Genomic DNA, 23410 nt, shown 5'->3' on the forward strand with positions numbered 1-23410 from the left:
ACGGCCACTCATGTGCCATGTGTGCCATGTACAGTCAGCCTCGGCCGGCCACACCGCCTGCTGCTGTCACAGGCCTGGTCCGAGCTGTAGGTCTGGCTCTGGGGAGTGTTAGTGCAGGAGGGGAAACAGAGGCAGAGCCCATGTGGCCAGAGGACCCTGTGGGAGCCGAGTCCTGAGCAATCCATTGCATGTTGGCTCTGAGAACAGACAGGAGACGAGCCTGGGAAGCTGGGCTTCTATCTCCTCCACACGTGAGACATGAAGCACTTGATGGAAATGAAATGAAATGAATGAAGGGAGGAGAAATTAACAGTGAACATCAAATGTACAGGATGAAGTGGGAAAAAGAAGTCTCTAGTTTTCATCTCAGCCAGATCCTGGAGTTCCTTCGCAGCTCGATCGGCCCATCATTTCTCCCTTGAGTCTGGAATGGGTCTAGTAATATGTGTAATTATGTCTCTCTCTGTGAGGAGGCAGAATTCATGAATTTTTAGACATCGTGATAAAAATTCAAGTTCTGCAGTCTAATGATTAAATAAAATCAAAGGGGGACATACAAGAGAGAAACAAAAAGACTTTATTTAAATGTTAATTTAGTCATTTAAATAAGTAATTAAAAGGAGTAGATTAGTAACGAAAACAAGTACAGACATAAAAAGAGCAAAACTCACATAAGAATAACAACAGGAGGCTTTCTTTAAAAAAAAAAAAAAAGACTAGTTTTCCCTTCTAAGTATTTCCATGAACTATCTACAGCTCTCACCCAAGCCTCACTGGAGGGAGTCTAATTTCTTTGAAACATGAGGCTGATTTTTTAAAAATGTGATTAAAATGATTGAATAAATGGCATTGAATCGGCCATTATGGAAATTACCACATGGGGAAATAATGCTCGAAATTTCACCACCCACCAAGATGAACCCTTTTCAGAGTTCAATGTTCACTCTGTAGCCTTTTCAATGCACACAGATGGGATTCACAGTTGCTGATTAAAGTGTAACATTGTATCTTCTGTGCTCATCTAACCTAACATTGTAACTATATTTTTCATGTTACTATGTAGCCTTCATAACTATTAGTTGAATGGTGGCATCATATTTCATCTATTTTTATCTATCTTATTTCTCTAGATCCAGTGTCATTTTATTTTACTTTTTAGATTATTTACTTATAAAAAATTCCCTGGAATGGGTGAAAATGCATAAATATTCTTATTCATCTTGAATGACTTGCCCAGTTGCTTTCCAAACACCTGGAACAATTTAAATGATACAATGAGTGACTGTATCAGTCTTACCACTTCTTGTCTTACCACTGCCGGCATTATCAATAAAGACACATAAAGTGGGAGTGTCGCACACAGGTCGCCCCACTGGGTTATTCTGAGCAGGTCTGTTAGGTTGATGCCCATTAAGTGGAGGTCAAGCCAGTTTGTGGACCATCTTGGTTTCCTCATATGAGGAAAGGGGGTTTGAATGACATCATCTTCAGAGGCTGCCCCGGCTTGAAATACCTAAATCTCAAGCAAACGGTAAACACTCTGCCTTTCTGAGATGTTTTGCTCTATTATGTCTTAGAAGAGTCGGAGAGATGGTGCCAAGTTTCCATAAGAATTACAGCCGCTAGGAAACATAATTCAGCTCAGGAAGATGTATGAGGTCTGTTTTAGATGCACTTCTACTGGAAAGAAAGACAGAGACAGATAAAGAAAGAAAGAACAGAAAGACAGATAGAATAAAAGAAAGAAAGTGGGAGGCAGGGAGGGAAGTCAGTATTCTACTCAGTAGAGAAGTTTCATGAGCTTTTTCAGGAACCAGACGGCATGGCCCAAATATCCAAACACCTAATCTGAGCATAAAATGTATTCACAGCATTTCCTTTAATATATATATATTTAGAGAGAGAGGAAGGGAGAGGGAGAGAAAAACATCAATGATGAGAGAGAAACATCGATCGGCTGCCTCCTGCACACCCCCTACTGGGAATCGAACCCCAAACCCAGGCATGTGCCCCGACCGGGAATCAAACTGGCAACTTCTTGGTTCAGGGGTTGATGTTTAACCACTGAGCAACACCAGCCAGGGCTAAAGGACATTTTAAGGCTCCGTGCCTTACATGGAGCAAGCCCGCCAATGGGCGGGAGGAGGTCTTGCCTTTTTCTTGCCCTAACGTGGTTTCTGAACGTGCCTCCTCACTTGGCTAAAACAACTTCAGTTAAAACCTCCAGCGTGTCACAGGCTATCGATCTGAGAACAGAAGGCGGTTCCCAGGCTCGTATTTCATCGCTAAGTGCAGCTGCACCCCGCTTTCACTGAGCTGACACCCTCGCGGGGAGTATCGACGCCACCGGGGCATTAAAACGCACTTACCCTCACGCGGTGCAATCGCAGCCTCCTCCCGATTCCTATCAGAAGCCCATTCCTGCAACCGGGGTGCTCCTAAGTGGCTTGAGTTAGATTTTCGTAGGGGAGTCCTTGGACCAAAGATGGTTTTTTGTGTTTTTTTTTAATGCAAAAACACAGGCACATTCGCTCTTTCTGAGTCTCACTGTGCAGAGTACGATTGAATTCCATGAAGCTATTGTTTTGGGAGCTACACCACGAGGCAGCCTTGCTGGACTTCCCTGAACCAGCAAACTGTCTATTTTATTTATATATTTTTAATCTTCACCTGAGGATATTTTTTCCATTGCTTTTCAGAGAGAGAGGAAGGGAGGGAGGGAGAGAGAGACACACACACACTGACTGGTTGCCTCTTGCATGACCCCCGACCAGGGCTGGGGATCAAACCTGCAACCCAGGTATGTGCTCTGGACTGGGAATCGAACCCTGGACTCTTGGGTGCGCCAGCTGACGCCCTAACGGCCAAGCCACGCCGGCCGGGCGGACTGAGTCTTGTTTGAAAGCACAAACACGACTTCCTGTCATCTCAGTAAATACAATCAGGGCCTATACGAATATTCCCTGAGCAGGTAGAGATTAATTCCCCCCCCTTTATTTATTTTATGTTTTCCCCTCCTCACCATTTATTCCCCATACACTCTCTTCCACCTCCTACCTGATACCATTGTAATTAACTATTTATTAATAACAGGAAAGGAGCAAAGGGAAGGCCAAATATTTTACAGGCATGTCATTCGGGCAGCTTCACCAGGAAGCTAAAGCTTTGCACTCCCCGGGGCCCAAGGGCGGGGAGACAGGTGCATGCCCCGTAAAGTTGGGGTGACCTAGGGAAGGTACCTGCCTGTCGGTCACACCTGGGAACAGGTCATTGGCCAGAGTGGGTGAGGCCACTGCAAGGGCTCAAGATTCGAGACATATAATTCCACGCAAATAAAGATCACTCATGCTCCTGTGGCAGGCTCAGAAAATTCTTTTTCTTGAGATACCATAAGAAGTCCACCCCCGGCACCCAGAGGGGGAAAGGATACCCCAGTTTCCCCGATAACACACCCACCCCGAGATTAGTTTGCTTTTTAAGACGAGATTGAGCAAGTCCCCCCGAACCATCTCCTCTGCACGGTCACGACTGTCCTGTCCATGCGTGAAGCCCCGGGGCTTTATCTTTCAATTATATATGATCTGCAACACCTGTTTTCAGTACCGGCAGAGAAATTTCTGGAACACCGGGAGAGACTGGCCTTTTATCTTATTAAATTAGTGTGGTTTCAACTTCACATTGTCTATCGTTGCTCAGCCCGCAGTGTGACAAGTTCATCGCTTCCGCTTGGCTATCCTGGGAGCTGAGACGCAGAGTCATTTTCTGCTTTACTGACTTTCAGGAGAGACCGAGGAAATGATCCCGGTCCATGAAGAGAGCACTTACGATTTTTTTGCCTTCTATTAACACTGTAGACAGATTGGTCTCCACATTGCGCAGGATCACGCTTCCTCTCTGTTCTCTGTAGATGAATTCTTTATCTGCAAGAGAGGAAATTAAAAAGGAGCCATGAGACACGCAGGGAGCTCACCCAGCCTTTGATGGACACTTATGTGGAAATGAATGGACAGCTTGTGAAACAATGTATCCTGCACTTCATCAGAGGGGCCTTTAAATACGGGGGGATACTTTTAGTTCCTCTTAACCTTATGTGAAGCTTGTCTCTGAATTTTATCTCCTAGTCTACACACAGATGTATAAAACACAATGTACACTTACATTTTTAGAATATTCCAGGCTTTTTGGGGGGGGGCACAAAGAGTGGGCGCAGACAGCAGGTTATTATTAAAGGACCTGCTACCAGAAGGGATGGAAGATAACTGGCACTAAACAGACCCATTTCTTATATAGTCAAACCTCGTTTCTCACATGTCTCCCATCTGGAACAACTGGCCTCTTGACCCGACACCCTTTCATGCTGACACCTGTGTGAACAGCCACGCGTCTCTCAGGCGACAAAGGAGAGAAAGCGTGAGTATGAGTCAGTTTACGTCTAAACCGCACGTTGTTAACATCTCAGGAAACTGTGCTATAAATGTTTTCTCGTTTGTTTGTTTTTGCTTTAGTTGCTACCTATTATCATTATTAAATTTTCATGTTTTACTGTACAGTTCATGTCCTTTTTATTAAATTTTCATTTACACTTCATGTCTTTTTTTGTTTTTAAAGCGTTTATTTATAAACAGTACATTAGACATGTGCCGTATATCAGAAAGGTTAGAACAGGAAATCATCGCGGGTCTGGAACAGATCAATTCAATTTATATTATTTCTAATGGGAAAAAATGCTTAGGTTTTCAAACAGCCTCCCGGAACTAATTAAGTTTGGGAACCAAGGTCCCGCTGTATCTGAAATGCTGGGGTGGAACCTATGCGTGTGCTCACGCTTATATCTGTATGGATATCCCGCGAAGCTGTTTTCATTTTGCTGCTCCTGGAGGAGCTGGCTGTTCCTCTGAGGTCTTAGAATAGCTACACTGTATCCTCTTTGCTGCTCCTGGAGGAGCTGGCTGTTCCTCTGAGGTCTTAGAATAGCTACACTGTATCCTCCGTGACGCTGATATTTTGTATCACTGATCATCCCCTTAGAAAATGAATAAGACACGGTACACGGAACAGTGTGCACGTAGAGGCGTATTCGCAGGCACGCAGGTGTGCGTGTACCTGTGTGTATACACACTGGGAGGGAAACGGACACTTTCTGAGGGTAGGATTGCGGGTGAGGGGCGGGACGCAAAATGGGAAGGAGGAAAAATACTCTCTTCCTGGGTGAAGGTGGCAACATGGAGCCGGTTTGAGGGCAAATGCATTTCGCACAGTAACGAAGAACCGGCTGTGCGGCTGATGGGTTCCGGCGGCATCATCCGTCCCAGTCTCCCTCTGTTCCGCTTCACAGGCTCACACGCTTCTGTTTTCTTCCTTTCTTCTGCTTGCTCAGGCTTTCATGTTCTCCCCTTTTTCTAGTGGAAACCTAGATCTTGGGTTTCATTTCCCATCTTTTCAGAAAAAACTATTACAGCCAAAAGTTTCCCTCTAATAGGGGTGGCGTTAGCATGAAATAGAAGACACAGAAAATTCTATTTACAGTAAAAACGGCTCTAAGGGACCCTGCCAGGAATTCCATAATTGGGTGGACTTAGGGCCTTCGGGCTGAAGAGACGGGAGAAAGAAACGGCGAGTGAACTAGCAGAGGTTACCGCATCCTGAGAGCGGGAAGGGCGCCCTGATGATATTGCTAATAAGCCCTGGTCGGTTCGCTCAGTGGTTAGAGCACCGGCCTGGGGACTGAAGGGCCCCAGGTTCGATTCCAGCCAAGGGCATGCACTTCGGTTGCAGGGGCAACCGGTGGATGTTTCTCTCTCTCTCCCCCTTCCACTCGCTCTGAAAAGCAATGGAAAAAAATATCGTTGGGTGAGAATTAATAGAAAATCTGTCATCGTCAAACAAGGTGACCTCACTCCCTGCCCGTTCCCCCCGACTTCTGTCCCGTGATGTACGATTTGAGATCTTGCTGGTGGGACGGGGGGACCGGGCCCTGGAATTCTGATCTGTTCCCCTTCCCTAGAAGGAACCATCCTAGTCTCCTTCATTGTTTCTCCACAAGGCCGACCCCTTCCGCAGGCGGGAGCAACGCGTTGCAACAGAAATGAGGAAAATTGTCACTCTTAGTTTATGTTCTATTTTTTTCACCTGGGAGCAAGGAACTTAAACGCTCGAGGTTTTAGGGACGTGGCGTTACGCCCGGAGGCTACCGAAAAGGACTCTTAGAATTAGCGATTCTATCAGGAAACATAATAAATCGCCCTTTAAGCACTTTACGTAACATTACGCGCAGAGGCACACCAAGGGCAGTTGTGTTCATCAAGAAGAAAGAACAAAAAAATCGTCATTTCTGTGCTGGGATGACCTCAAAGCCAAAACAGCTTTCGGGAAGCGAGAGAATCTCATGGATTTCAAAGCTTTTTCCATTAACCGGACGAAGTCAAAACACAATCACCTTTTAAAGCACACACACGGTTCAGAAGGAAAACGTGTAACGTTTATGAATTGGGTGCGATGGTTCCGGGAGGAAAAAGGCAGCTTTCTGCCCAAGACCTTCATGACGTTTACTGTTCGTCACCGGACAACTCTGTGGGTCCCCGAAGAACCTGCCACCGGACGATGTGAGAGTTTACGGCAAGCGTTCGTCGGGCCTCAATCCAGACGGCCCCGTTGCGTTAATATTTGAACGTTTTAACAGATTCTGTGAGGGTCGTTTACAGCATCGGGAAATTACATTACTGACTGTGTTCGGAGAGAGCCATTTCCTCTGGACGTACGAAGGCTGTGAGAGCAGCACCGTGGCAGGTTTGCCAGAGGGTTTTAGGCCAGTGAAAGGCTGAGTGGTTACTGTTCAGTTACCGCCGCATATTCGTGCGTACGAATCTGTTCTAGGGTTTTGCCGAATTTCACCCTGTTTGACGATGAACAGTGACTCTGTTTCCCAGCCTTGAGCTCCTCTCTCCTTTGCCCACACGTTGTTATGGTCACGACGACTCTGTAATTTCCTTGACAGGTCGGTTGACGCGAGCTAGGAGGGATATTATTAGACTTCTCAACAAAACATCAGTGACGCAAACCTGGGCTCCTTTACCTGCTCCTAGTTCATCTTTAAACATATTTTTGGGGAATCCACATAGGTACATAGATTCCTCTCTCTTTTTTTTTTTTTTTTTTAAATACTCACCAGAGGACATGCTTAGAGAGAGAAACATCGGTTGGTTGCCTTCCGTATACTCCCCGACCGGGGATCAAACCTGTAACCCAGGTATGTGCCCTGACCCAGAATCGAACCTGCAACTTCCTGGTGCCCGTGGGATGGTGCTCAACCAACTGAGCCCGACCAGCCGGGCCCTACCTGCTCCGAATTCTCAAGCACATGGTTGATTAATGTCTACGGCAGAGTCTTGGTTCAGACGCCCCAACATCCCTGCTGATGTCGTCTCGCAAATTCCTTTGAGGTCTGATTTAATCACCTCCTCTAACAAGTCTTTGAAGACCGACATGTCCCTGTGTGGGGACATCTTTGCTTTGAGTTTAAATTATTATGCTGGGGTGTTTTTTTTTTGAACCCCTTCGTTTCATTGTACTTTCTAAATTTTCTTCTGTTGAACCAAGTTCATCATTTTTTTTACAGAACTTCCCCATCATTTCCTAAGCACCAAGGGCCTTTAATCACTCAGCCAAAAGTGCTTTGTATTATGAAGGGCATATGGTATGAAGTACCTGATACGGTGAACGCTCATCAGAGAAAAACGTGCCGTAGATTAGCTAATATATTTTGTTCACCTGGAAGTCCATTTCTGTATCTGTTGCAGACTTTGGAAAACCCAAAGTGCCCCGGCCTAGAAAAATTCCTAGGAAAATTGTTCCCATCCCTGCTAATCAATTACTATTGGGGGGGGGTATGAGTACACGTTAATTAACCTCCCAGTGGAAAGTGCAGAGAGAAATGTTTGACGGGGCTTCTCCAGGACACCAAGCCACGTCTAGCAAGATGTCGGGGAGCACCCTACGTCTCCTATTCCAAACAGAGGTCTCTATTTCAACAGAGAAAAGCAAAATGTATTCCCTCTTGTGAGAGTTCTGGGTAATCGGGTGTTGTGTGTTTTTAGCATCTCATCCAGAAGAGAATGAAAGAGAAATCGGCCCAGCCGGGCGTGGCTCAGCGGTTGAGCGTCGACCTGGGATCCAGGCGATTGGGGTTCGATTCCCGGTCAGGGCACATGCCCGGGTTGCGGGCTCAATCAATGACTCTCTCATCACTGATGTTTCTCTCTCTCTCTCCCTCTCCTTTCCTCTCTCTGAAAGCAATAAAGATATAAAAAAAAAAAAAAAAGAAAAGAAAGAGAAATTGCCTTTAAATAGGTGATTTGGAAGAATTTAGCTCATGACGGAGAACCCCATTAACCTGAGGCAGTGAGTAAGCACACAGGACGGCATGCGTTTCTATTATGCAGAGAATATTCCCCCTCAGAGTGTTAGGGGATAGTGAGAAGCTAGGGAAATTTCTAAGCAAGTGGAAAAGGGAAACTGAGGCAAGAAAATTCAACAAGGCTAAACAGTTTGGGGAGCTCGCAGGCAGCTGGTAAATAACATCCCATTGTCTTCCCGAAACCAAGGACACCTGAGAACAAATGGCTAAATACCTAAAGAAGGAAAGAGGGAAGGGGGAGAGAACACATAGATAGCGAAAACCACCCTGGAACGGCTAAGGCAGGAGGGGGGAAGGAAGGAAAGAAGAGGGAGTGTTAAAACCCTGTCTCGCTAAACAAAGAAGTCAGCTGTTTTGGGAAAGGGAAAAAAAAGGGAGGGCGAGTTTTATTTCACCGGCCTAACAGGGAAGCCAGCAGTTTCGGGGCTCTTCAAGATAACACTGCCACGTGCTTCTCATAAATTCTGGGAAAGCCACAACAAAGTAAAAGGGGAGACCTTGAGAGTTCATCTGTACCAAGATATTTGGCAGGGGAATTAAAATGAAAAAACACCTATAGACAGATGGATACATAACCCTTTGAACCCCCACCACCCTCGCTTCCCAAAATTAGTTAGCAAGTCTGCCTGCACCTTATCGGGCAGATGTATTTTGATAGATTTGCTCACCTTGCTTATTTGATAAATTTCCTCGCCTTGCTACAACACAATCACTTGGTGTCACTTGTTTAAAGTCTTTCCTGAGAGGCTGATAAGAACTGAGGAGGGGACAGCCCTCTCCCTTCAACGCAGAGGGCTGTCCGATAGCACCTCTCCTGGTGTCTGTGAGGCAGGTGCCTGTGACAAAAGCGTTTTCCATCTTGGCACTAAACTGCCGATGCGTCAAGATGACTCTTTTTCAGGTAATTGTATTTTTTATAAAATACATTATTAAACACTGAAGATGTCAGAAATATGGGTTTCAACCTACTCCACCCTCACCCCCACAGAAACACCCTGCTCCTGGGAGCATAGAAAATTGTAAACGTCTTGAATCTTCCCTGAAAATTCTTGGAAGCAAGTATGGGAGACAAGCATCATTTTAAGTACCAGGTGTCAATGTTGAGAAACAGGTAATTTTGAACACAAAGAACCACACACAAAATGCTACGGAAGGAGGAGGAGCCACTTCCAGAAGGGCAGAGTAGGGACCCTGAAATGTCTGCTCCTTTATAAAAGCAATGAGATTGTACAAATTGTCAAAGTCAACGTTTTTCAAACTTTGGCAATTAGCCAACAATCTGAGGTGCATTTATTTTTTTTTTAAAAAAAGGCTGAATCTTGGTCAGGACAGTGATCTGTGTGGCCTTTTCACTGCTATCTTTCCATCTCCCCTCCCTCAGCTCTGTGGCAGTCTTGAAAACCAACAGCTCTGCAATCCTGGTAGTCATTAAATTCATCAGTGTAGGAGCTACCGGAGGGGAAAGAACAGCTCTATAGATCTCCCAGAGGCCTGTTTCTAGAGGATTGCCATTATTTCATGTGTCCGACAGCTTCCTAGAAACCTGCACTCCTCCACACGGAGCTTGCTCAGTACAAAAGCCTTTTCCCTGGGGCGTTTGTCAAAAACAATCCATGACAAGTGTTTTAAATAGCAGCTGCCCGAGGTGATAACAGTTGCAGGAAATGAAACAAGTTGTCCAAAAGACTGAAAAGGAAAAGCTAGGGAACAAGATATCCAGGAGGGCTTTGAAACACTTAAACACATTGTTGGAACTCTAACAGGCTGCTTTCATGTGCAGGGCTGCCTGTAAGTCTAGGGGATGTGTGAGAATGCCCTCATCTCTCACCTCTGGCTGATCTTGAGACTCTGAGCAAGCAGGAAAGGAGGAGCATGGCAGGATCTAAACTGCCTGCTGAGTATTGGAGTTTTGCCCTAACGTGCACACAGAGCTTGTTGGCAAAAGCTGGGAGACTTATTGGTTCAAGAAATTTCAGGAAATCTCTATCTAACCATTATATGAGCACTAAGCTAACCCAGCTCTGTCTGCACATGAAAAGTATGCAGACTTTATTAAATTAGTCCAGGAAGCCATGAGACATATGAACAGCAACCAATAACAAAAACCAGCAGCAAGACCGAGAGAAGGATGAGCTGGTTTCCAGAGTTGCCACACTAGATTATTTAAAATATCCGGTATTTAACAAAAATCACCAGATACGCAAAGAAACAGGACAGCGTGGTCCATACACAGGAAAAAAAACCACAGCAGTTAATAAAAACTATTCCTGAGGAAATTCAAACACTAGACATATTAGAGAGAAAACGTTTTCAATGAGCTATTATATAAGTGAGATCAGCCAGTCAGAGAAAGACAGGTGCTGTATGATCTCACTCATACGTGGAATCTAATGAACAAAATAAACTGATGAACAAAATAGAAGCAGACTCATAGATACAGAGAACAAGCTCACAGCTGTCAGAGGAAAGTGGGGACTGGGTGAAAAAGGTGAAGGGATTAAGCAAAAAAAAAAAACCCAACAACAAAAAACCACTACCCCATAGACACAGAAAACAGTATGGTGATTACCAGAGGGAAAGGGGTGGGGGAGGTAGAAGGGGGTACGGGGGGATGAATGGTGATGGAAGGAGACTGACTTGGGGTGGTGAACACACAGTACCATATACAGATGATGTGTTACAGAACTGTATACCTGAAACCTATATAATTCCATTAACCAATGTCCCCCCAATAAATTCAGTAACATTTAAAAAAAATTAGCTATTATAAATATGTTCAAAGAGCCAAAAGATACCATGTCTAAAGAACTAAAGGAATGAGAACTCTATGTCACTGGATAGAAAATATCATTAAAGAAACTGAAGTGCTTTACGAAGAACCAAAACAGAGATTCAGGAGTTGGGGGCACAATAATTGAAATGAAAAGGTCACTCGAGGGCGAAAAATAACATTTGATCGGGCAGGAGAAGGAAGCAGTGAACTCGATAAGAGCGGAGATCATTCAGTCTGAGGGGCAGAAAGAAAAAGGAATGAAGAAAAATTAGAGTTTCGGAGACCTGTGGGACAGCGAGTGTCTCAGCAGACGCGTCACGGGAGTCTAACAGGAGGGTGAGAGAACAGAGAGCAGAGATTATATCCGAAGAAATAATGACAAAAAACAGAAGAGAAGGGGACTCTTTTCAGCTCATTCTATGAGGCCAGAGTTACCTGGATACAAACAAACAAAACCAAAAACAAACAAAAAGCCAACACAAGAAAACTACAGACCAACATCTCCTATACATACAGATGCGAAAATCCTCAACAAAATATTAGCAGACCAAACCCAGCAACACAGACAGAATTATACACCATGGCCAAGGGGAATTTATCCCCCAAACACAAGGTCGGTTCATTGTAGGAAATCAACGTAATGCAGCATTTGTCCTTTTGTGTCTGGCTTATTTCACTTAGCGCAGTATTTTCAGGCTCCATCCATGGCGTAGCGCATGTCAGAACTCCATTCCTTTTTCAGGGCTGAATAATACTCCGCGCGTGTGTACACCACATTTCGTTTATCCATTTTCGGTTGATGAACATTTTGGTTGTTTCCGCATTTTGACTATTATGAATAATGCTACTATGAACGCATGGCATGTGATGGCTGGAGGGTTCCATGTAGAAACACCAACAGGAACTCATGTTTAGCTTAATATACAGATGGAGACCGATAGAGAGATATGTGCACATACACATACATTTCCTCCAGGTGTGTGAAGACGGCCTAGAAGCAACGATGTCCTAGTACCAGGAAGTGCAGGTTTGGTTTCTAATACCAAGTGGGAGCAACCAGGGCTCATCAGAGAAATGACTAATTGTAGGGCTGGGGGAGGGAAAGGATGAGATAAGCTTAGAGTATCTTGTGGTAGTATAAGAAAGAGAGAGAGAGAAAGAAAGAGAGGGAGGGAGGGAGGGAGGGAAGGAGGGAGGGAAGGAGGGAGGGAGGGAGGGAGAAAATTTTTAAAGATAAATTTAGATTTTTTTAGTTAAGGGATGCTATTTTTAGAAGTGGTATTTAGTTTTCATTTTCAGAAATACGGCACCGAGGTTTCAGCCTGTAATGATGTTGGACAAAAAAAGAGGGATGAGACTCGAGTCATATTTCATAAGAATTAGGTCCCCTAAGCTGATCTTTTGACTCATCTATTCCTGGACTCATCTCTCTTCCACGTCACACCTAACGACATTACAGAAAATAATTATTGAGGCTCTCGGCTTTGGCAGAAGGCAGTGTTCTTGCTCAAATGGTCGTGTCACGTTGCTAATGTTATTATAAATGAGAGGCGGCTAAATTTACATGCAAGGTAACATTATATATTAATAAGCGTATTAATAGGTCAGCGATCGAGAAGTCGCACACCCAGTTAACAGGCCTGACCGCATCCGTCTCCTTGCTTATTTGCTGCACATACACAATATACACGTCGCCGGCAAGAGCAAAAATCTCCTTAACGCCGGCCTTACAATCAGTTCTCCAGACAGACCAAAAATAGCCCGGTTACTGTGATTTTCATGTGTATTCTTAGCCACTGGGGGGCACTGTTTCATACACTCCTCTAAGCACTATTAAGGCTTTTATTTATTTTTTTAAAATTAAATATATATGGGTCTGTAGCAAACTAAAAAGCTTCTGCACAGCAAAAGAAACCACCACCATCAACGTGAAAAGGGAGCCCACTGTATGGGAGAACATATTTGCCAAGGATACATCTGATAAGGGGTTAAAAGTAATTAAACATAATGCCCAGTTCTGAACTCGTCGATATTGGTAAGTGGGGAGGACTCATAAAAATTAATATTTTATCGTTCATATTATCGATCCCTAAGTCTGGAGCCCTGGGTTTTAATCCCAGTCCCCTGAGGAGCGGATGGGTAAACTCAGCAAGTTTATCTAAACATCTGAAAGCCTCCATCTCCTTACCAGCAAAGCACATGTTTCTGGAACCTTTTTTTTTTTAATATGATTTTATTGGTTCCAGAGAGAGGAAGGGAGAGGGAGAGAGAAACATCAGTGATGAGAGTCATTGATCGGCTGCCTCCCGCACACCCCCAACCGGGGATAGAGCCCACAACCCCGGCATGTGCCCCGACCGGGAATCGAACTGCGATCTCCTGGATCCTAGGTCGATGCTCAACCGCGGAGCCACACCCGGCCGGGCACAAAATGACTCTTGATGTTTGCGATTCCATTGCTCCCCGTTATCAGCAGGACCTGGACCAGAGTGGTCATCAGTTTGAAAACAGGCGCCAACCAAGAAAAATTATTCATTTCTGAGATTCTTTGAAATATTGAAAATGAACTGCGTGTTAATAAACACTGGCTTTATAATCATTCAAAGCGCGTAAACATATTTTTGGGACATTCTGTATCTATGGAGACCTCATTACATGCCAGACATGCGGGTCTGTGAGGGACACGGAGCAGTTGCTACAGTGCATGTGGGGCTGAGAAGCTTGCTGTCAAGAGCAAGAGAGAGACACAAACCAACACCGGGACGTAAAATTAGATGCGCTGTGGGTGCGGGGGTGCGGGTCGGAGGGGATTATTCTCAGTTATGGGAGAGACGGAGTGATTCCATTCTTATTAATTAAGGGGGTGATCCGTGTTTGAAAGATGTCGGTGATAATTAATTAGCCTCTCACAGGCTGATGTGGTTAAGGACCTGGTGGGATAATTTAATTGAAACAATAAACGATAATGTCAGAGCTCGCGGGAGGGTCAGTGCATTTGAGGAAGGCGAGTCTAATTAATAGGACTTTCTGATTGGCTTTAAAAAGAACCTTTGAGTAGGAGTCCACCGGGGCTCGAGCCCTTGGGCTCCTTGGCCACAGTGGGCTGGGACTTAGGTAACGTCACAGGCTCCTAATTAGGGTGAATGTAAAATAAAACAAGGCTTGTGCGTCCCGGTCTGTGGGCTGCCGGGGTGACAGTGCTCCTATGTCGGGGCAGAGCTGTTGGGCGTGTCACCTGCCCAAACGCTGACGGAGCCTTAAAGAAGCTGTGGGACCTTGTCCTGCCTCCAGGAATGTCCTCCTCATCTCCCCCACGGGTGGGGAAATTGGAGGAGCTGCGTGTTGTGGGGGATCCCCGGGAAAAGTCCTGAAAAGCCTGGGAGGCCGGAAACAACCCTACGACCTGCTGGAAAATGTGAGCCTCCCCGAGGAGGAAATACAACATGTCAATCTCACCTGAGATCTGTCCTCCAGAAAACCAAATATACACATATGAGTCTATACATACATGCATACAGATAGGGTGTCCCCCAAAATGTACACACACTTTAACAGCTGGTAACTCACTTAATTTTCACTCCTTTTCAGGTTTAACTGATTTGAAATAATGGGTGAAGCCAGACTAAGCTTTGAACAAAGAAACTTTACCCTAAAGTGCCACTAGACTTTTTTATGGGGACACATAAAAGATAAAGTTTATAGTACAAAACCAGGGACAGCAGACGCACTGATACCGCACAAAATGATCTTGATGTTTGCGGTTCCATCGCTTCGCGTTATCAGCAAGGCCTGGGCAAAAGCAGTCATCGGTTTGAAAACAGGCATTGACCAAAAAAATTATTCATTTCTGTAGGTTCTTTTATTCTTTGCAAATAAACACTGACTTTATAATCATTCAAAGTGGGTATACATTTTGGGGGGACACCCTGTATTCCCTAGATCCCACAGGGGGAAGTAAGCCTGTCCCCTGTAATGCAAACAAATGGGTAGAAACGGGATCTGACTCCTGGTCTGAGTCTGCGTTCGGTTCAACAAAGGTGGACGTTGTGTTTCCCAGGGAGGCGGAGGGGCACCCGCCAAAGGTTCAGTGACGTGAAGATTGGGAACATGTCTCCCTCTGCTGGGAGGGCACTGGCCCAGCTAAGCCTGCAGAGACATGAGGCCCCGAATCACACAACAAACAACTCCCGCATCCTGCAGCCAGTCAGGGGACTGGAGAGCGCCTCCGGCAGCGGAGGGCAGGTGTGTGGTGTCTGGAGGGAAGACCATGGCTGGCCACTGTCTCTTCCCCCAGTGGAGTCCCCAGGGCTGGGGACCCTCAGATGAGGTGCCAGCTGCTGCTCTGGTCCAAGTCGTACAGGGTTCCATTGCGACCTGGGGGAGCGAGCAACCGATTCTGCCCAGGAACATCCAGAGGGAGCTGATTTTGGGTCATCCATAAAGAGGAGCCAGTTACGAAAGCAGAGAAATGTGGAATAAAAGTGTTTTCAGAAAAAGGGAACAGAGACAGAAGCAGGGAGACACCGGGGGGCCCATCTGGCCAGGGACATGCTCGCAGGAGGCCCTGGTCCAGAGAGCAGGGAGGCGAGGCAGGAGAGGGGACCGGAGGAGACGGGGCAGGCACAGGGAGGTGGGCACAGGGAGGCAGGTACCCGGGGTATTTCTACAGCCATCCTGGGGCCCTTGCAAAAGCAACTGAATGTCTTTGAGTTGGACTTTCCTCATTTCGAAGGGAAAGGTGAAAACTCCAACCTCCCTGGGTTTTAGTGAAGATTAAGCAGTAACTGGGGTAGTTTGCAGTTACTGTAACTGAAGTAACCGGGGCAGTTATGCAGTTACTGTAACTAAAGTAACCGGGGCAGTTATGCAGTTACTGTAACTGAAGTAACCGGGGCAGTTATGCAGTTACTGTAACTAAGGTAACCGGGGCAGTTATGCAGTTACTGTAACTAAAGTAACCGGGGCAGTTATGCAGTTACTGTAACTGAAGTAACCGGGGCAGTTATGCAGTTACTGTAACTAAGGTAACTGGGGTAGTTTGCAGTTACCGTAACTAAAGTAACCGGGGCAGTTATGCAGTTACTGTAACTACGGTAACCGGGGTAGTTTGCAGTTACCGTAACTAAAGTAGTCGGGCAGTTATGCGGTCACTGTGACTATTGCGGTTACTGTGACTATTGCGGTTACTGTGACTATTGCGGTTACTGTGACTATGTCCGTCACTGTGACTATCGCGGTCACTGTGACTATCGCGGTCACTGTGACTATCGCGGTCACTGTGACTATCGCGGTCACTGCGACTGTGCCCGTCACCGTGGCTATGTTGGGCTCACCGCCCTCTCTGAAGGCTCTGTCTCCAAGGTCGCTGCAGGGACGGGCTCAGGCAGGACGCTCTGGGGGGAGGCTGGGCAGGCAGCTCTTTGAGCTCGGACACCGGGCGGGTACCCGCTGCTTTAGGGCCGAGGCCGAGCAAACCGCAGGCGGCCGCAGTAACGGTCGGGGGCGAGCACGTGGGTGTGGCCGCGTGGACGGTTTCACGGCATTAAAACAGCCGGGGCATAACTGGCCTCCCAGGGCCAGGCAGCCGGGCTTCTCATCTCCTGAGACAGCTAAGAAAAGAGGGATCTTGAAAACTACAACAAGAGGGGTTGGGGGATCGGTGGTTTACACAACGTGGACCCCAATTCCACCCATCTCCTGAAGGGCTCTCCAAGGCGCAGGAGGCTCTTCCCTGGGTATTCGATGCCTAACTTCAAATGACAACTGTGGTGAGCTCCGTCGACGCGCCGAGCCGTGGAGGTCGTTTTTACTCTTTGAAACTGTCCTTTCTGAACATTTCCCTGCAGTTCTCTGTGGCCAGTCGCCAGCTGCTGCACAAATGACCCCAGGGGACTTTCTACAATTCTACTGATTCATGGTTCTGATTGAAAAATGAGGGCTTCAAACAGGGGGAGGAATACCCGGACAGTCCTACACTCAAGTCCCCTCCGTCTAACCCGGCGGGCTTCCCGCGAAAACCCATTTGGAGTTTCAGAATAACAAAGGAGAAGATGAGAGAGCAGGCACTGAGATCGAGTGGCTTCCAGCCCCAGGGCCCTCTCTCCAATTTCATCTCCTGCGATGTTCACTTCCCCAGGATCAACCAGCGGCTGATATTTCCCTACATTCAAAGGAAGCAATTTTCTCCAATTTTACAGTCTCTCCAGTATTTCCTGGGAGAGACGCACAGGGCTCTCTACGCACAAGTGGCTGGATTAGCGGCAATGAGCATAAACAAACACACACACAGGCGACTCTGGAGCCGGCCCCAAGGTCTCCTGTTGTGGCCCCACTGCCGGCGAACACGCCACGGGGAGGAGGGAGAGCAGCTGCGAGCCAGCAGCTGACCCAGTCAGGCCCTGTCTGTATCCTAGTGACACTGGGAGGGGACGGTGGGTCCCCTGAAGGGTGCAGCTGGCCTTGGTTTGCTCAGAGCACAGCGCACGGGGTTCATCAGGCTATTTCCAGGCTGCCTTGTAGCCAAGACATACTCCCTTGCGTGTAGTTTCAATTCTGTATCTCCAGCTCAAACGCTTTTCTGAGCTGTGGACTTGTAGAGTGGTGTGTGTGTCGTGTCCGTGGTGGTGTGTGTGGTATGCGTGTGTGTGGCGTGTCTCCCAGGGGTGCCACCAGGAGCTGGGGCTTCAGCCCCTCTGCGCAGAGTAGCCGAGTCCATGGATACAGAGTGGACTGTGCTCCTGTTTGTAAGGGCAACGAGGGGAATGCAGAGAGCTGTCGGTATACAAATACGGCACCACCTCCCAGAATGAACCTTCACCCCCTTATCATCTAAACAGGGTGAGTTAGAGGGAAATTCCAAACCCCAACCATGAGCCCGCGTGTCCCCGTGACTGGCAGAGAACATGGGCCTGGGCTGTGGGCTGTGTGGGATGTGTGGCCGCCAAGGGACAGTTTCTCTTTGGTAAATTCTTCATCGGCCACCACAGCAGCCCAAGTCCTTTCCTCTGGTGCCTTCTTTGATGACGCACCACTGGGGTCCTTTCCCTGCCTCCCCCTGGACCCTCCAGGACCCTCCCTCTCTCTTGCCCCTGGAGAAGCAAGTTCGGCTGTGATTCCCTTCGACTGAGCACAGGCAGGTCATCTGTGGTCATGGAGGGGGAGCGGCAGGGCCCTTGGCAGGTACAGACACTGGCAGGTAGGCAGATGGGGCAGTGGGAATGTTCGGGAGCTTTCTTCTGGTGGAGTCAGCCGAGAAGAAGGAGGATGGGAAGGAGGCTAGGAGGCGAGGAGCGGGGACAACGTTCGAACTCGTTCGAAGCGAACGTCTCTGCCTTCGTAAGACAGAGTCCACGGTGAACCCTCGAGGTCCTCGGCTCTATTGCTCTTCAGGCCTCATCCGCTCGCCCCAGTGGCGGCAGCGAGTGTTTGAGGAACATCTACAGGGCGTTAGGATATCAGAGGATTTGAAGGCTGTGGCATCAACCGCTTTCAGAAAAGGTAGGTTTAAAAAATTACGTCTCTAGCATAAAAATGGGTGATGAGGAATTTACCTCCAACCCAACGCATTTCCTCCTGATAAACAAAGCGTGTTAGTTCTAGACTGTTAACGCCAATGTTAAATCCAAGATGCATTTATTAACTTCAGTGGTTAATGTGCCTCATGAGAAAGGAAGGAAGGAAGGAAGGAAGGAAGGAAGGAAGGAAGGGAAGGAGGGAGGGGGGAGGGAGGGAGGGAGGGAGGGAGGGAGGGAGGGAGGGAGGGAGGGAGGGAGGGAGGAAGACTCCTCCGTGGGGAATTTCACCATCTTTCTTTATCACAGATTTTGTTAGTTTGACACAGGTGCCGTGGAAATAGGGGATGCTAGAATAAGGAATTTAAGGGACGGAAATAATTCTGAAATATTCACAATGTAGCTGGTGAGGGTGTGAAAGAAACTGCCTGGAGACAGGAGGCCTGAGTTCTATACAATGTAGCACAGTTTATAAAAACCAGTGAGACCCAGGTTCAAGTCCAAACTTTGCTACTTGCTAACTTTGTGACAATGATCAAGTGATTTAAACACCTTAAGCCTCAGTTTCCTCATCTTTAAAATGGGAATAGTAGTGATTGTGAGCATTGAATGATTTCATGTGTGTAAAGCACTTAGTCTATAGATTAAGACATTGGAACCACCCCCAGTAGGTGATTGTGTAATGATGATGGTGGTGATGGTGATGGTGGCGACAGTTATGATGGTGATGATGGTGGTGGTGATGGTGGTGATGATGATGGTGATGGTGGTGATGATGATGGTGGTGATGATGATGGTGATGGTGGTGATGGTGATGGTGATGGTGGTGATGGTGGTGATGATGGTGATGGTGAAGATGAAGATGATGGTGATGGTGGTGGTGATGGTGGTGATGGTGGTGATGGTGGTGATGGTGGTGATGGTGATGTTGATGTGATGATGGAGGTGATGGTGATGGTGAAGATGATGAAGATGATGGTGATGATGATGGTGGTGATGATGGTGATGTGATGGTGATGTGATGATGATGGAGGTGATGGTGATGGTGAAGATGATGAAGATGATGGTGATGATGATACAATATGAAGTGATGATGACGGTGATGATAAAGAAGAGGAGGAGCAGCAGGCAGAGGAGAAAGGAGGAAGAAGAGGAGGAGAAAGGGGGTGGTAGGTGGTGGTTGTGATAGGTGGTGACCCCAAGCCTACCACCAAGAAACAGTTCCATTGCTCACCTTATCTGGGCCCAGCAGTTTGCCTGCTGCATTGTACGTACCCAACAAACAGTAGTTGAACGAATGAATGTTCCGATAAATTCTACAGCTCATCCCAGCTCCACATCACTCAGTAATCCTATGAATGTAATCTTTCCCCCGATCTTAACATTTACACTTATGGCATGAAAAATGAATGAATTCTTTACGGTATTTGTAAAAAAAAATCAATTATAAAGGCTCAGTTACTCATTGCAAAGTTACTGCATTCACCTTAAGCTATTACATCTTTAGGGAGCAGGAAGAAAGGGAATGATCAGGAAGAGAAATAAGAGAGAGAGGAGGGCAGCTGGGAGCATCGTGTGGGACAGTTCTGCTCCCTTACTCCCCAGATGGCGCCTCCTCCTGGGGGAGACCCAACCACCTGGTTACTTTGCAGCAAAACTTCCTGCTCAGTGTTCACCTTCACACAGGAAGAGCCCTCCTGAGAAAGTTCCTGAACACCAGGGGCAGGTTTATTTAGAACTGCAGGTGGCCTTTATGAATATATCTATCCTGCCAAAACAAGCAGCTGGGCTTTTCTGCTGGGCACAGGGCCCCTTCTCAATGGCTCGCGTTAATTCCCGACACTGTGGGTATGAAGGAATTCTGCCCTGTTTCCCCTGGCCGGGAGCCAGCGCATCTCTGGACAGCTCCGCTCACCTGCAGCAAGGAGGAGCTCGTGAGATGCACGGTCCTGCGTCAGTGAGGCCCCTGCAGGCCCGCACCTGCTCTCGAGCCCGAGTCTCTGCCTGTGACCTTTTTTCCCCATATGGAAGGCTGATGCAGGCCAAGTCTGCGACTACGGCTCCCTGATGAAGATATATGGCTCTATTATTTTAGCACCTCACGGTGTCTTTGACCTGCTCTGAACCCCACAGCTCTGGTTCGGGGTTCCTTGTCTCTGCCCCTTATTTTATTCCTAGATTCTGCCTCTTTACTAATTCCCTCCCTTCCTCCATCTTTCTCTTCCCCACTCTCCCTTTTCTTCAATTTTCTATCCCTATCATCTCTCAGCTAGCCCGTGGCTCTCCCCACGGGGCCCGGCACAGACTAACATTTCCATCTTACATGTTTCCAGGGATCTGTTCTCTGCCTTCTAATTAGTAAATTCCTGGCCCTCCCTTAAGTCTGAGTTCGTGCCCCGTCTTTGAAATGCCTCCTCGGGAAAATGAGATCACCCTCCCCCTCCTGCATGCGATCTGAGTTGGGGCTGCCATTGGCGGCTTGCTGTTCTGTCTCCAGGACGGACTTCGCAGTCCTTCCGAAGACAAGAATCATCTCTCATCGCCGAGCCGGGGCCCAGAGCTCGCTATGTGCCGCCTCGAGCCAGTGCGGTGGGAAAACACAGAGCAGGTGCTCAGCCTCCCCCAGAATCAATGGTAAAACCAGGTCTTTGGCCACACAAGAGACCTGGACCCTCTCCGTAGCTTGGATTTCTGTACGTGCCCCCCGCTGGGAGTCACAGCTCACTGCTCTCACTTGTCCCCAATTCCCTTGATGAAATCCATTCCCTCCAGGATCCATCTACTTGTTTCATTTTTCAACAAGCTCATCTCGGGATCAGGAATTAGTACCAGGGCCAGTGGTGGACAGAGCAGCTCCCGCTGGCAGGGGGTGAGAGGCAGAGAGTCGCTGCTGGTTGGGTTTTGAGGGTTTGGGAAGCATCTGGAGCAGTGCGAGAGCAAGAAGACACAAGGACACTGTGTCCCTTGACACAAGGACACTAAATAGGAAGTCAGGACACAGGCTTGCAGCCACGGCTGCGCTTCTTACTCGCCCTGTGACCTCACACAAATTGCCGAACCCCTCTGGGCTTCATTTACTGCAAAAACCAGGATGTGAACCAGATCTCTAGCGTTTCAAGACAAAGGTTCCCTGACCCGAAAATTACTTTTCAAGTGCATCCCGCCGAGGCTAAGACCAGATGCAAACAGCATTCGTGGAGAAAGCAAAACTCGGAGGAGGGACGTCACACAGGGGCCAGCGGAGACCCTGGCGCCTCTCCCCGGGACTGCACCCCACAACCATCCCAGACCCGACGGGAGGAAGCGGACCACGTCCTGCACCGCAACGTGCTCCCTTTTGCCTCCCGATTCTTTGTTTTGCTGTTCAGAAATACCCTGCAAATGAGAAAAACAGACTTTGTGCAGATCGAGGGAAATGCTGGTCGCAGCTGCGCACGGGGCTGCGCTGTCTGGCTTATTTGTGACATTCTGGAAGAAGCTCTCAGCTCCTCGGCCCCTGTATCCAGCGGGGGTTACAGCGGAGAATCAGCCTCAGGAAGGAAGCTCGGCTCTGTGGCTCCCAGCACTGGTTGCCTAGCAACACCTCACATCTCCGCGGGAGAAATGATGATGCTGCGAGGTGACCCAGGGGACCCGTTTCTCCTGCCAGAGCAGCCCCGTTTGACCAGACACACATTTCCTTAGAATGATGATGAAGTGATCACAGCGGGAGCCCTGTAGATCCGCTTCTACGGCCAAAGGGAGGCCAGAGAGGCCACCAGGAGAGCGGAGCTGTGAGGTGGTCGGGTGGGGAAGGGGACCCTCAGGTCCTCGCGGCGCTCGGGACTCACCACTTATCCACTTAGCCTCGGGGTCGTGAACTTTGAACTCGTCACTGAAGAGGTCTTCCACCGTGACCCTCTTCTTCTGGGACAGGCTGTTGTCTTCCACTAGGAAACAAAGGAGGGGAATCGTTATGCTTTCTGGGTTTTTTTTTTGGTAAAAGAGGGCCCACAAGACATGCTGGTTGCCATTTGGGAACAGTCTAGATGGTAAAAGACGTCATTTCCACCAACTTGAGCTGGACAAAAGCCAGTTGTGCTTTTTCTTTATAATTAAACCATCAGAAATGACGGTGAGGGGTTCGTGAGTCAGTAAAACCGATCATTTCACGCCCTCGACTTCCAATCCATACATGACCGTATCTCTTAGGTCTGGATGCAGATACTTGTTTCAAGGCCGAGGCCCTGGCCACGTGGTGGAGCCGGTTGGAGCATCGCTCCTCGCACCTGAAGGTCGTGGGTTTGATTCTCGGTCAGGGTGTGTATGGGGGCCAAGCAATGTTTCTCTCTCTCTCTCAATTAAAACAATAAATGAAAATAAAAGACTGATTTACACACAATATGGTGGGAATCGACCAAAGAGGAATGGCTCAGCAGCTGAGCATCGCTCTAAGATTCAGGAGATCGCGGTTTGATTCCCGGTCAGGGCACAGGCCCGGTTTGCGGGCTCGATCCCCGGTTGGGGGCGTGCAGGAGGCAGCCGGTCAATGACGCTTTCATCATTGATGTTTCTCTCTCTCTCTCCCTCTCCCTTCTTGTCTCTAAAATCAATAAAGATATATTTAAAAAAGAAAAAAAAAAAAGGCCCTCAACTGCATTATGTACTCAACTGTTCATTAGGCATTTATTAGACGCCATCTATTGGCAGCATGGTGGGTGCCGGGAATTCAAA

At 47.6% G+C, this 23410-nt stretch overlaps 1 protein-coding gene across 2 annotated transcripts in view; it reads right to left on the minus strand.

Annotated features, from left to right (window-relative positions):
- The window catches only part of DPP6 (dipeptidyl peptidase like 6), a 363707-nt gene that overhangs the window by 85635 nt on the left and 254662 nt on the right, over window positions 1–23410 (minus strand). For both annotated transcript variants that reach the window (XM_016196944.2, XM_087820908.1), the window contains exons 3-4: window positions 22528–22626; window positions 3826–3920 (exon numbers count right to left, since the gene is read on the minus strand). In XM_016196944.2, the coding sequence (XP_016052430.2) occupies window positions 3826–3920; window positions 22528–22626 (194 nt within the window). The remainder of the gene's footprint in view (window positions 1–3825; window positions 3921–22527; window positions 22627–23410) is intronic.

The sequence above is a fragment of the Miniopterus natalensis genome, chromosome 10, assembly GCF_054644295.1.
Source record: "Miniopterus natalensis isolate mMinNat1 chromosome 10, mMinNat1.hap1, whole genome shotgun sequence".
NCBI classification, from domain to species: Eukaryota; Metazoa; Chordata; class Mammalia; order Chiroptera; family Miniopteridae; genus Miniopterus; species Miniopterus natalensis.